We start from the raw sequence: 13682 nt of genomic DNA on the forward strand, positions 1-13682 counted from the left end.
TGGTGTTCCTGCGACTTGCAATGCGTCGCAAGCCCCCCCCCCCAGCAGTGAAGGGGTTACTTTCTGTTGCTGCTCTTTGTGCTCAGTCCCTGAAAAATGCTGTGTTCCCCCCATCAAATACCTCTGGTTTTAACCCTCCTCACTGCCGGAGGAGGCGTCAGCGTTCTGCCCCCTTCTCTCCGGCAGGGGAGGGGTTAACATTTTAACGTTAAGGATCAAAAGAAGAAGAAAAAAAAAAGATATATATATATATATGTGCCATGGTTTCTGAAAAAGGAATTAAAACGACAAAAAAAATAATAATATCCTAGGAATAAAAAGCTTGGTTTATTTTTTCAATGTTTTCATATAAGAGCAAAGCAGTCATGTACAGAAAAAAATATCTTTGACTATTAAAAATAAAATATCTTGCCGTGTGTAAATTATTCAACAAATAACTGTTTATATTAAAAAAAAATTATGAAATAAATTTATCCAAGAGTAAGTCCGTGTGGGAGGTTTTTATTTTGCCGGCATTGTGTAATTTGTGTTCTCGAATATATTTGTCGCCCGGTGGCTTTTGACGTCGTAACGGCAGACGTGACATTTTCCCGGTGTGCTTCGGAAATGTTCATGTGAATTTTGTGTGTGTACAAACTCGTTATGAACTAAAATTAAACAACAACAACAAAAAAAATAAAGCTGTGCTTTCTCCTGAAACCGATCAGCTCGGTTGGGGCTGAGGTGTTCTCCCGCACACGGAAGCTTCCCAGCTTAGCAATTAAGGGCTGAATTCGCCAACATCTTTGCAAAATTAGGGATCAACACAGTTGGCAGTGGCTTCAGAAGTAGTGGTGCTTGGCCTGATTTTAAAAAAAAATTGGTTTTATAGATTTGCTACTAAAAAAAAATCACGCTTCCATGGATTATTTTATTTTATTTAAAATCTATTTTAAGCTAACAAAAAAAAAGTGACATGCACTAATCATACTGTGTTGATAGCGAGTGTCCCCGAGTACATTATTTACTGCCGTTTGCTTGCTAGAGGTAAAAAATAAATCTCTAATACGCCCCCTCCATTTTTTTTTTTGTGCGTATCAGAAAATAACTCTAAGGTGGGGAGGGGTACGGATCAAAAGATTTGCTTCACCCCTATACGGTCAGAAGGGCCTGCAACGCACTGCCGAACATGCCAATGAGTGCGTTGCAGGCCGGAAGGGTCCGACCCTTTGTATGCTGAAGGCCACAGGCACTTCGTGATCGCGGCATCACTGATGACGAAATGCAAGATGTTTCTCAGACAGCCAACAAGCAAATGGCATATGATGGGACCCAGGAGTGTCCGAGGCGTGTTAGCTATGTCAAGGGGCACTCAAAGGGTTTACAGCAGGTGTGGGCAACTCCCGTCCTCAAGGGCCACCAACATGTCAGGTTTTCAGGATATCCCTGCTTCAGCACGTAGATCAGTCAAAGACTGAACCACTGATTGAGCCACCTGTGCTGAAGCAGGGATATTCTGATAACCTGACCTGTTGGTGGCTTTTGAAGACTGGAGTTGCCCACTCCTGCTTTAGAAGGACTGCATACTTGCATTGAAGATCAGTGCCGAACAGATCAGTGGCCACACTTGCAAGTGGATGCCTGGCCTCCCTTATACTGTGACTTCGCTCTCCGGGCTCTCCTCTTCCTCCTCCAGCAGGCTGTAGGACGCGTGACTCTGGAAGGGGCGCTGCAAAGGGTGTGCCAGTAACTTAGCCATGCAGTTGTGCAGCTCCAGCGCCGGCCCGGTCACAGAAACCTCGTATTTGTAACTGGTCCCCTTGCTGTCCAGGCCACTGAAGAACCCAAAAAAGTCCTGGGAAAGGAGAGCGGGCGAGAGCTCAGGCTGACGAGGGGCTTCCCCCACGCGTTTCATACATTCCTTTCTCATACTGCATAACACTGTCTGTTTTTACTGTGTCTGGCTTCTAGGTATTTTTTTTCCCACTCACTGAATTTTTTTAAACTATATTTTATTAATACAAAATGAGCCCAAAGCCTAAATGAATATGGCTGCTATAACCCCCTGGTAGTAACAATTAAGACAGTTTCACTGATGAGTATTTTTGTAGTCTGCACAGAGCTCTGTGCTGTTAGCTGGGTTGGAGCTTAACAGCAGGCGTTCCCATGTGGACACACTACTACTGCAAGCTTTGGGCCTTTAGGAAATTAAAATCAAAAGCAGATCCCTATTTTTGGTTTCCAGGCCTGCGTAGTTCTAATAACACAGATTGTTAGATTTGCTCTGCTCTTTTGTTTGCAAGGTAATAATGAAGCCGGCATTCGTCAAACAGAAGCGGATCTGCATGAATTCAGAGGTCCCAGAGACAAGCAAATCATTCTGCTATCACAAGATGCAAAACAATTACTTGAGGGGGGATTTCATATTTCTACGCAGCCAGTTCCACTGAGAGAATGTAAAGACGAGACTTGCTACATGGAAATGGATATTTCAGCTCCGGGGACTCCAGTTTCCGAGATACCGACCAGTAAAGTTACCGGTATCACTTACTCATTTCTGTCGGGGTTTTAAATAGCCATCAGATAGGAAGCCATTAAAAATAATGTTGCGGCTTCCCACTGGCCCACGTGACACATTTGAACGGCCATTTTGTTTCCCCCTGGAGAGGCAGAGACACCGGTAATTTCACGAGTAAGTATTTTGTTAACGGGTCAATGGAACCTAACGATAGTGCAGTTTCCATCCAGTGAAAAACAAAATATAGGGATTGCTGCTTTAAATCCTAAAACATTGCAGCTACACCAGGGATCAAAGCAGTCGCTCTCATTACCTTCCAGCTGAGCTCTTCTTCCTCCTCCGACCCATTGTGGATATAAACCACGTCGAAGAAGAAATATGGGCACTGCAGCATTTTCTGTGGGAGAGGGGAGACTGTGTTGTGTGCAAATCTTTGTGGTGTGTACATGTAATAGGTCAGGTGAGGCAAACCTGTGTCATTGTCACCCTGTAGTGGAAGGGACATACCCCCTAGGCGACAGGTCTCTTCTGTTCAACGTAACGGTCACCCTGCAGGGGAAGGGGCACAAGTCCCATCTGTGTCATTCTGCGGTGGAAGGGACAAACTCCATTGGGTACAGGTACCTTCTGTCTGGGTCACTGTCACCCTGCAGTGGAAGGGGCGGACCAGGTGGGTCAGATTCCTTGTGACACTGTCACCCCGGCTGTACCTTCATGGGCTCCGTGAGGACAAGCGGAGGCTGCGAGACTGGGCGGCTGTAGATCAGGATAATCCTCACCACGTAGGGAGGAGGGATCGTCTGCACATTATCAGTGACCGGGAACTCCGTCCGCTGCTGTCTGTGCAGGGGAAAAGGAGCAAGACGCATTGCTAACAGTGCAGGGGAAAAGGAGCAAGACGCATTGCTAACAGTGCAGGGGAAAAGGAGCAAGACGCATTGCTAACAGTGCAGGAGAAAAGGAGCAAGACGCATTGCTAACAGTGCAGGGGGAAAGGAGCAAGACGCATTGCTAACAGTGCAGGGGGAAAGGAGCAAGACGCATTGCTAACAGTGCAGGAGAAAAGGAGCAAGACGCATTGCTAACAGTGCAGGAGAAAAGGAGCAAGACGCATTGCTAACAGTGCAGGGGGAAAGCAGCAAGACGCATTGCTAACAGTGCTGCCCCACTCCCAAAAACACATAAGGAGAGGAACGCAGGGAAGTACTTTTACGCAACTTTTGCACCTTATTATAACATTGAATCCTTCCGGTATTCAAAATTGGCTCTCATTCTGTTCTATCGTCTCCCAACCCACCAAAAATAAAATTATATATACACATATACAAACACTATCTTTAAAAATTGTTACAGCATGAACATGTTCGAAAAATGTTTTTTAAATTATAGCAACAAAGTGTTCTCCACCCCCAAAATAAATTATTTGTGACAACAGCTATAACTTGTCGGAGAAGGGAGTTACATTGCCAAATTGTCTATTTGATTCTGTCTCCCTCCCAAAAACGTGACACCCTCCCCCATCCCCAATATTGCTGCCAGATGGACCGGTGATGCGGGTTACAGATTAGCATTGCCGGGTTACAGATTAGATTTCAGAAATTGAGAAAAAAGGTAAAATAATAATAAATCGGATATTCCATCTTTTTTAAGCAACTTACATGAGGTTGAAAAGTCCTTCTAAATCTGGTGACTGCGGTTAAGGACATTTCAGCATAAGCTCCACGAAAAATGTTACGTTTGGGTGACAGAGGGAGGGGATGCAGAATACAGAAGGAGGTTTGTATACATAAAACAGATATCTATTTATCTACATATACATATACACACAAGTCTCCGATACAGACCGATATGCACTACTCACTGTGCGCCTCCTGAGAATGATAGCGCTTCACTGCCCCCTTCTGCCTTAAAGCCTCGCAGCAGCTAGTCTATCCTGCTTAAAACCTTATTGGGCTAAACAAGTAGAGAAAATCAGTACACACCTCCTTTCACAGGCTGCTTGAATACCTGGCATTGCTCCATTGTACAGGTGTTTACCGCCGTTACCCTCATCCATAAGAAAAGTGACAAAGACCTCAAGAACTACAGACACCAATCAGACTATTTACAAGATTTGTACGAAGATCCTCACTAATCGGCTGCAGCAGACCCTGGGTCTAGAGAACAAGCCGGATCTCACAGTGGATACAACACACTGGACCGCATCCAAGTCGTACAAGAAGTGATTTCCCGAAGTAATGAATACGATCTACGCCTCATTGTAGGATTAATAGATACATGAAAAAGCATTTGATTCGGTCTACATCTCGGCCATTTTAAAGGCATAAGAAGACAAAACGTTCAAGAAGCGTACATCGATATTATAAGGAACATTGACGAGAATGCCACATCAGCCGTTACATTACATGAAGATACAAGCAAGATAAGGACCAGCAAGGGGTGCGTCCGGGAGACACCAGGGCACCAAAGCTTTGCACTGCAACACTTTTTCAAGACTATGAATTGGGAAGGAAAATAAACCACAATTAAAAATCACCTACAACAAATGTACCAAACTCTCCAAAGGTAGAAATAAATGGAATACAACTAGAAGTTGAAAAGTGTGCGCACCAGCAAATAACAATGGCTGGGATCCTTGTGAATGAAATCAATAGGAGAATGAAGATGGGATGGAGCGTGTTTGGAAAAAACAAGGCAATATTTCAATGGAACCTTCAACTGTTTTCAACCAACGTGTCTTGCCTGTACTCAAGGATGGATGTGAAACCGTGACCCTAAAAGCAAAAGGGATGATGGAATTGGGAAATGCGTTGTAGCAATGTGGAGAAGTGAGGCTTGTAACTGCAGTACCTGGCAGATCATTGGGGAAGCGTCATCCAGCAGTGGGTCGGCGAGAGCAGAGAGTGATAGATATAATAGATAGATATTTATACACACACACACACACGTTAGGTTATGTTTTGGGGCCTGAGTTTGTAATGCTGACCACATCCTGAGTTCTGAAAGAATCTTTAGAAATGTTACTACAGGAGGTGTTACTTCTCTAAGTGCTTTCCCTGTACTGCCACCCCAGTGTGTGTGTTACTAAGCAGCGCTGGGGAGTGAGCAGGATACTGAAGGATTCGCAGACATTGGTCTCCAGGTCATAGAGGCAGCTGCAAACTTCCCGGGGGTCCGAGGTGAATCCGGAGAGCTGGGGAAGAGAGAGGGGGAGAGGGAGCAGCCTGGTGATAATGTAGTCTCTTTATATCGCTCCGCCTGTAACTATATCGCTCTGCTTGTTACAATACAGCTATATGACTGCCTAGTACTATATTTCCCTGCGCGATAAGACATCGTCCTGCACGTTAATCTGGCTGAAAAGAGATCCTAGCATCACATAACACAACAGTGGAAAAAGAGAGAAAAGTGCCGGGACACACACTAGTGATACATTTTACTGAGAAAGCATAAGAAAAAGGTGTGTGCCAAGCACACGCGTTATAAGTGAAACTTCTGTGTGTTTTGACACCCTCAAAAGTGTTTCATGCCATAAATATCATAAACATGAAAGTACAATTTCATTGATAAAATACAGTGAAGTTTGATTGTGAAGGTGCGTGTTCGGCATATACAGTATAGTGTGTGTGTGGTCATACTAGACAGGGCCGTAGACTGCTTTTCTGGGGCCCAGCACAATAGTTTCCATTGCCTCCCACCCCCAGTGTCGGTGGCCTTTGCGAGACTCCCCCTCTATCTCTTGCACCCCCATCTCTCCCCCTCACCCACACACAATAGTCCCCCTCCACATCACACCTATCTCCCCCTGCACCTCACATCATCCTCCCCCCCTGCACCTCACATCATCCTCCCCCCCTGCACCTCACAATCGCCCTCTCCCCCCTGCATCTCACATCAAATCACCCCCCCCCACCACCATGCACCTTCTGTACCCTGCCTTCAAGCCTCCAAACTCCCCTGACGCGGGGGCGGGGCCTACACAGGAGGCCGCCCGCAACAGCAGTGGAGAGAGGCCTGCTGAAGAGGGGGAAGGGGGGGTAAAGCTGGGGCCCGGTACCCATGCACGGAGCTTCCTGCCCCGGGGCAGCTGGAGCCAGACTAGAGGTCAGGTAACTGCCAGCGCCGGCCGATACTGTGCTCCGGAGGAAGAGAGGGGGGGGGGGAGGAAAGATAGGTAGGTGTGTGTGTGATGCTGCTGCACATGCGCAGAATACAATTCTGGAGGAATATGCCGCGATTCCCACTCAGAGAGGCGCCTCTCAACCTTCAGCCTGTGATCAGCCTCAGGTGATCATTCGCCAAGTCCGGACCAAAGCTGTGCAGGTTTGAATCGGCACCCGCTCCGTCACTGCTCCGTTGATAATTCGCTGTCTGGTAGATCATCTCTCAGTAGTATTCTGAGCTCACGGAACGGAAGTCCCACAATGCCCGACGCATTTCGGGGAACCGGTTAACTTCATCTGGGCTATGTCCATCATTCAGGTATCCTATCCTTAAATAGCACTGAGATTAATCCCATATGTATGTAGGGGCCACACAGCTGTGTTGCCAGAATTTCGAGAATTGAAGCACTCCCCCCCCCCCCCCCTCGGGCAACGGCGGGTAATTACGCTAGTTTAATATATTTCCACTAAAAGGGGACACTATCTAATGGTTTTACTACTAATTGGTAGTGTTTTCGTGATTGTGGGTAGTTGATTTCCCCTTGGATGGATATTTTTCATATATATATGGTTTATGGTTTTATATATAGGTTTATGATAGTTTAACAATCATAGATGAATATTAATGTTTGATTAATTCTTATAGCTTTATTATTATAATGTCTTGTAATTATGTGATCTAGTGGAACATGTAATGCTTTTTGTCTAGAATACCATAACTGTATTGATGCCAAAATGCACCTTAAAGTTTTTGACCAATGGGATTAATCTCAGTGTTATTTAAGGATACCTGAAAGAAGGACATAGCCCTGATGAAGTGGATCAGTTCCCCGAAACGTGTAGGGCATTGTGGGACTTCCGTTCCGTGAGCTCAGAATACTACTGAGAGATGATCTACCAGACAGAGCGAATTAACAACGGAGCAGTGACGGAGCGGGTGCCGATTCAAACCTGCACAGCTTTGGTCCTGACTTGGCGAATGATCTCCTGAGGCTGATCACACTCCGTGGGTGAAGCTTGAGAGCCGCCTCTCTGAGTGGGAATCGTGGCGTATTCCTCCGTGAGCGAGAGAGACACAGAGTGCGGACAAACAGTGGCATTCATATTTTCCCATGTGGAGGGTTTGAAAAGCTTCCCCCGCTGCGTGGAAAACCGCAGACCAACGCACCTGAGCGTGCGGAGAAGCGAGACCTGGATTATCGTCGAAGCCTTGGGGTTCTGGTGATATGGCATTTAAAGATTTTTTTTTATCCTGTCCGGGCAATACTGTTTTATCCTTTTTTGTGCTTCCCCTGTAACATTTATTGCACTATTGCATGTCGCTGCTCTTTTCTCCTTTTCCGCTTTCTGCATACAGGTATTGAGCTACCCGAGATCAGCTGCAGGACTTAACATATGGAAGAAGTTTCTGTGAGCCAGCGGGCCTTTGGAAAAGATCCTTTATGGAACTTTACACTGGACACACATACTTTTGGATAATTTTTGCACATATTTTCTCCTACTTGACACTTTTCAGTGTCTTTAGATAGGTTTGAGGACTACTGTTTTGTACTATGTGGATTTAGCATCACTTCACATTGTTTATAGATTGTGTGAGAAGTGGTGCTGTATCACACTAGTTACTTTGGTCCTTATATTTCTATGCACGTCATTTCTATATGTTGTTATATTCACTTAGCGCACGTAGAACACTTTGCCACATAATGCAGCAGGCCTCCCCTCTCTCCAAGGATGGGGGGTCCGGCCCGATCTCTCTTCCCTCCCCGTCGCTCACCCACAAAGCTTCGTCGTTGGCCACCACCAGCGCAAACTCGTGTCTCTTGTCTATCTTGTGCTTGGTTCTGACAAACATCTCGATCATCTTCTGGGACGAGTTGAGAGCATTGGTTTTGGATCTGGGGGAGAGAAATTCAAGGGACAATAACAATCCTGGAGGAGATGGGGGGAGGGGGAGGGGAAGTGTCTGTGTTGAGGTGCAATTCTAGAGAAAAACATTGTTCCAGATGCAAAAAATCAAGTTTCTTTTCCTCTGATACATAATGGTGGAGATTGTTTTCCCCAGAAGTGCACCAATGTTGTCCTGATACATATGTCCCACCATCTTGTCCAAACTCAACTCCGATAATCATGTCAAACATGTCATATGAAGTAGCTGCTAATTAGAAGTGCCCCCCTTCAAAGAAATCTGTTGACTTGGTTGTAACCCTTTTACTGACAGGGAGGCCTACAACGCACTGAGAGATAATCTGTGGCTGCTATTTTCTCTCCCAGAATCCACCTACCTGCCTTGTTCTTATTGGCTGATCCCTCCCAAGTGAGGGCAGTGACAGCATCAGCCTGGACCACAAACTTAATCTGCTGCTATCCGCCATGTTATTCTATCCCCAAGCAGCAGGAATTTTTAGGTGGTCTCTCTAACTTAGAAGGGACCGGGGAAGTTTAGAAGGGGAAACTACTAAAAGTAGTGGAAAATAGAAAATCACTTGATTTGAAGGGATTTCGGGGGATTGGGGTCAGTGAGTAAGACTTCAGGCAGGATATAGAGGGTAAGTCAGTGGGGGCAGAAAGCAGAGGATAATTAGGTTGGGAGAAGGTTGAAACAGGGACTAACATTTATAAAAACTGAGCTCCAACTTACCCGTTAAATGATTCCAGCTTCTGTGAGGACATTTCTTCTGACAGATCCAGGCAGATAATCTGCAGCGAAAGAGCGGTTTAAATGAATGCAGTCAGTGTCAATGTATCACATAGGCCTCCAGTGCAATGTATCACAGAGTCCCACAGAGCATCTTTAGTAGGAAATATTTTACAATAAATAAAAAGAATAGAGGCACAGGATCTGTAACGAAAACTCAAGAGCCACAATGTGCCCCTTTTTCTGTGGCAGACCCCCTTAAAAGACCCATACCTCATAAGGGAGAGGTTCCACCCTGATCAGAACACCTCCAGCCCCTATGTGGCACTTACTATGGGAAAAAGCCCCTTTTAAAAGAACATCTCCTCACAGCCCGATGTACCCACACTAATGGTAGAAATCTCCGCCATAAGAATACTCTCATCTGTCATCCCCTATGCATGCCTTGTCGAATAAATCCTGTAACAAGAACACCCCCCCCCCCCCTTTATAAGAACATCTGTACCCGCCTTCCTACAAGAAGCCCATGTCAGTGTAACGGTGAAAATGTGGCAGCTTTTCCCGGTAATGACCCACCACTTTTTCGGGGCAGTTGACTCTGGGCGTCTTGACTTGGAACTCCGTTGCTGGTGCGGGAACACAGCTGGGCAGAGCTGCCGCGTGGCGCAGGGGATCCTCTGTCTGTGCTGCCTCTCCTTCCCCCTCACTCCGGCTGCCCACACCGGCCAGTGAGGTAATGACCCTGTCTTCGGCCCCTTCTGGGTTGGACCGTGTCCGGGGTCGCTGCTCCACCGCTCGCTCTCCCTCCTCCGCCGGCTGCTCCGGGTCCGAGGTGTCCATACTGCACGTCTCCTCTGCTGGGGGATCCAGCTTGGTGGTGGGTTACGTCCAAGCAAGGAGATCTGCTGGCAAGCAGAGCCACGCTACCATCAGGTACTGAGTATCACCAGCAGCCAAGGCGGTTTAAAAAAAAAATCTGCACTTATTAAACATTGGGGGGAAGCGCTAGGCATTGTATTGTAGAAAGATTTCATCAAAATTAATGTTATATATAAATTCTCTTTTTAATTAAAATGTAACCAAAATTGTAAGTTTGTAATAAATTTTTTACTTTTACTGTGCGGTATGGAAATAACAAGTAGTGATATTCCGTATATCCCACTTCAAACATTGAAGCCCAGATCCATAAAAGCGGCTTGGCTTTAGCACAACTTTACTATTATTCACGTGAATGGGAGCCGAGGTGTGCTAAAGCTTAGCACCTTTTCAGGATCTGAGTCTGAGTATCGCTACATTTCCATTAGCAAACTCACTCTCCTGCCCGTCTAGAACACCAGGCGTCCTCAACGTCATGATATAATGTTATGGGGTTTGTTAATTATTAAAAGGATGAAATAAGTTTTTGCTTTACAAAAATGGGAGGATACATTACATTATAATGCGTCATATAATTCTTCCTATTATTTATATAACTCCTCCTATTACCCCATATAACCACTCCCCATAACTCCTCCTATTGCTCCATATAACCGCTCCCTATAACTCCTCCTATTGCCCCATATAACCGCTCCCTATAACTCCTCCTATTGCCCCATATAACCGCTCCCTAAAACTCCTCCTATTGCTCCATATAGCCCCTATTGCTCCATATAACATGACCCTATAACTCCTCCTATTGCTCCATATAACATGACCCTATAACTCCTCCTATTGCTCCATATAACATGACCCTATAACTCCTCCTATTGCCCAATATAACTCCTCCTATTACTCCATAGAATATACACACACATATACATATATTAACCCGTTGTTTACCTTAGTGGGGAGAAAACTGGTATTCACTGCCAGGAAATCCGCAATCTCTCTGCACTAGCAGGGCTGGGAACAGCAGGCAGACATCTTAAACCAGGAAGTAGGAGCGCAGGGCATGCTGGGAGTTGTAGTTTCTTCTCTTTTCTTTGGTCTCTGTGTTACTAATAGCAACAAATCATACATTTCTGGGATGAAATTCTATTTAGCAACTTTAGATGATGGATGTATAAGAATTTAGTGATGCTCCTGGTTTGTACATCTCCTAGAACCATCATCCTGAATACACATTTAAATAGATATAACACTAATCCATAACATAGGTACATCTATAGATCTTATTATTATAATTATTATTACTATTATTATTACTACACAGGGAGATAGCTAGATGAACAGATAGACTGACGGAGACATAATATAGATGGACCATTCTTATTATTTTTAATACATTCATAATAGTTAAACAGATAAATAAATATACACTGTTAAATAAGAGGGGTAATGTTTTTTTATTTATTTTTTCCCGTCATATCTTGCAGAAAAATCACTCCTTTTTCATGAAAATTTGAGCTATTCTAGGTCTGTCACAGTAGATTATTACATTTAAGAATTATTTGATAATCTAATAAACATTGTTTGGAATTGGTGACAGCAGGATGACCTCATCAAGTGCATAGTTATGTCACCCCCCCTCCAAAAGGGTTACTAACATGGCTTTCGTATGCTGGGCCCCACCCTGGGTTGCTATGGGGTTCCCGACATCATTCAGGGGTATTTAAGGAGGAGCGTACTGTTCTAGAAGGTTAGGTTCCCATAGGACATGAGGAGAGGAGCCTCGGGGAGAGTAGATCAGTAATGTTTCCAAAGTAATAGTGCAGACCAGGCCCCCCTGTTTATTATGTTGTAAATAGGGACTGTACCAATTAAGTTATGGTCCCTGAGAGAAGGGATGGAGTCCTGAATAAGTAATAAAAATCAATACGGCCCACCCTAGAGGGCCTCAGGAAAGATGGCTCTCGGGTGCCGGCAGATCAGCTCTAACCGCGGATGGGCGCTAATATTCCTCATCCATCTGTGCAGAAGTGGCAGTTCCCAAGCAGACAAAAGGCAGTGGGTTAAGTAAGGACAGACCAGTTAGGTTTTCCGTAAGGGCCCAGAGGAATAGGATCATTACCGATAATGGTTCCGAAGCAGCAAGGGGGACCGGGTCTCACATTTACTCAGAGCAACTAAGTCAAAGCACCTTCATTGGAGCATTAAGATTGGGGACCGACTGTATTCATGTCTGTCTGTTATAAAATACAGTGCAACGTTATTAATGTGTGTATGAGTGGTCACTGCCCATGGGGACACGAATAAATGACTGTTGTACTACAAAAGTTAGAAAAGTCCATTTAGGAATTCTGGGGCTCGAATATTCAAACAAAAAGGGTGCGAGATTGTTTGCCTCACCCCTAAAAATAAAAAATATATGTATGAGGAAATCCAATCATGTCCATATATAAATATAGGGAGCAACAGTCTAGGGGTTTCCAGTACAAGGTAAGTGTGATAAGAGGGCACCTACCTGGCCTCACTCTTTATAACAGCCCACAACCTCCAGGAACAATATATGACACCCAATAATTGTATGAGTCCATTTAGCTCCTGGCATAATCCCCCCCAAATAGCGACTGTGATCCTCTCCCGCTGGACCGAGTGACTCAATGTTGCTGTGATGTGTAACTCTTGTCCTCAGTCAGGGCATGATCGGAGTCCTCCAGTGTGCTGTCCGCGATGAAGCAGTTTGTTTTCATCTTTCTACTACTACAAAAGTTCCCGGCGCCCATTATTATACAACCTTTGTACCTCATCGCCCAGCCCCCTGAATCCAGCCCGAGTCAAGGTAACCAATGCGGAGTAGCCATATATAATACACGCCGATGTAATCTCCCTAGAAGCCGGGCACAGAGGGTTACAGTTACAAAATGGTGTTTAGAGAAGTAGATAGATGGTCCAAAACGCTTACATAAAATGTTTCCTGATAAACAATGGTCGTTAGGAGGAGTGAAAAAACTAATTCGTAAAACAACGTATCGTTCAGCAGTGGGAGCAGCTGGATCACCGCGTTATCCATTATGCAATCAGACAGCGGCGTTCCCGTCTTCGGGAGCGCGTTTCAGCAGGGGGAGGAGATTTTGAACACACTTTGAACTCAAACTTTATAGTAATCTTAGTGTTTCAGATTAGATAACAGTTTGACACATTTACGAGCTACGAAGGAAAAGCTCATATTTCTCGTTTAATGAACACGAACCTCTCGCAGTGTATCTGCTACTTGTTGACATAATACTGTGACATCAATTTAATTAACATCAGTTGATTGTCTACATTGTGCTTCTTATAGTGTTAATCTACATAACAGACCTACAATTCTGCACATTTTCATGGGGATTCCGTGAGAATTATATAAGATATGATGAAAAACTGAAGGGGTCCCCTTTTTTCCTGCACACGGTGTGTATGTTTAGACTATCTGGCCATCTTTCTGTCTGTATCAGATCGGTAGATAAATATTGATGGATACATATAG

The 13682-nt window shown here is 44.9% G+C and overlaps 1 protein-coding gene across 6 annotated transcripts; it reads right to left on the bottom strand.

Annotated features, from left to right (window-relative positions):
• Window positions 1–485: 485 nt before the first annotated feature.
• Window positions 486–11258, bottom strand: BABAM1 (BRISC and BRCA1 A complex member 1). Of its 6 annotated transcripts, none has more exons than XR_012803478.1 (10): window positions 11114–11258; window positions 9872–10197; window positions 9299–9357; window positions 8435–8555; window positions 5612–5690; window positions 4156–4180; window positions 3208–3337; window positions 2811–2894; window positions 1571–1834; window positions 486–842 (listed from the first exon to the last, which is right to left on the bottom strand). XR_012803478.1 is itself a non-coding variant. In XM_075611228.1 (9 exons), the coding sequence occupies exons 2-9, from the start codon at window positions 10133–10135 to the stop codon at window positions 1631–1633; spliced, it is 966 nt and encodes a 321-aa protein (XP_075467343.1). In that variant the 5' UTR covers window positions 10136–10197; window positions 11114–11258; the 3' UTR covers window positions 486–1630. The 6 variants fall into 6 exon arrangements, 1 of the variants encoding a protein (XP_075467343.1); XR_012803477.1 differs by having other exon boundaries at window positions 1567–1834; XR_012803479.1 differs by having other exon boundaries at window positions 1567–1834; window positions 9872–10200; window positions 11114–11253.
• Window positions 11259–13682: the final 2424 nt, after the last annotated feature.

The sequence above is a fragment of the Ascaphus truei genome, chromosome 8 (assembly GCF_040206685.1).
Source record: "Ascaphus truei isolate aAscTru1 chromosome 8, aAscTru1.hap1, whole genome shotgun sequence".
In the NCBI taxonomy this organism is placed as follows: Eukaryota; Metazoa; Chordata; class Amphibia; order Anura; family Ascaphidae; genus Ascaphus; species Ascaphus truei.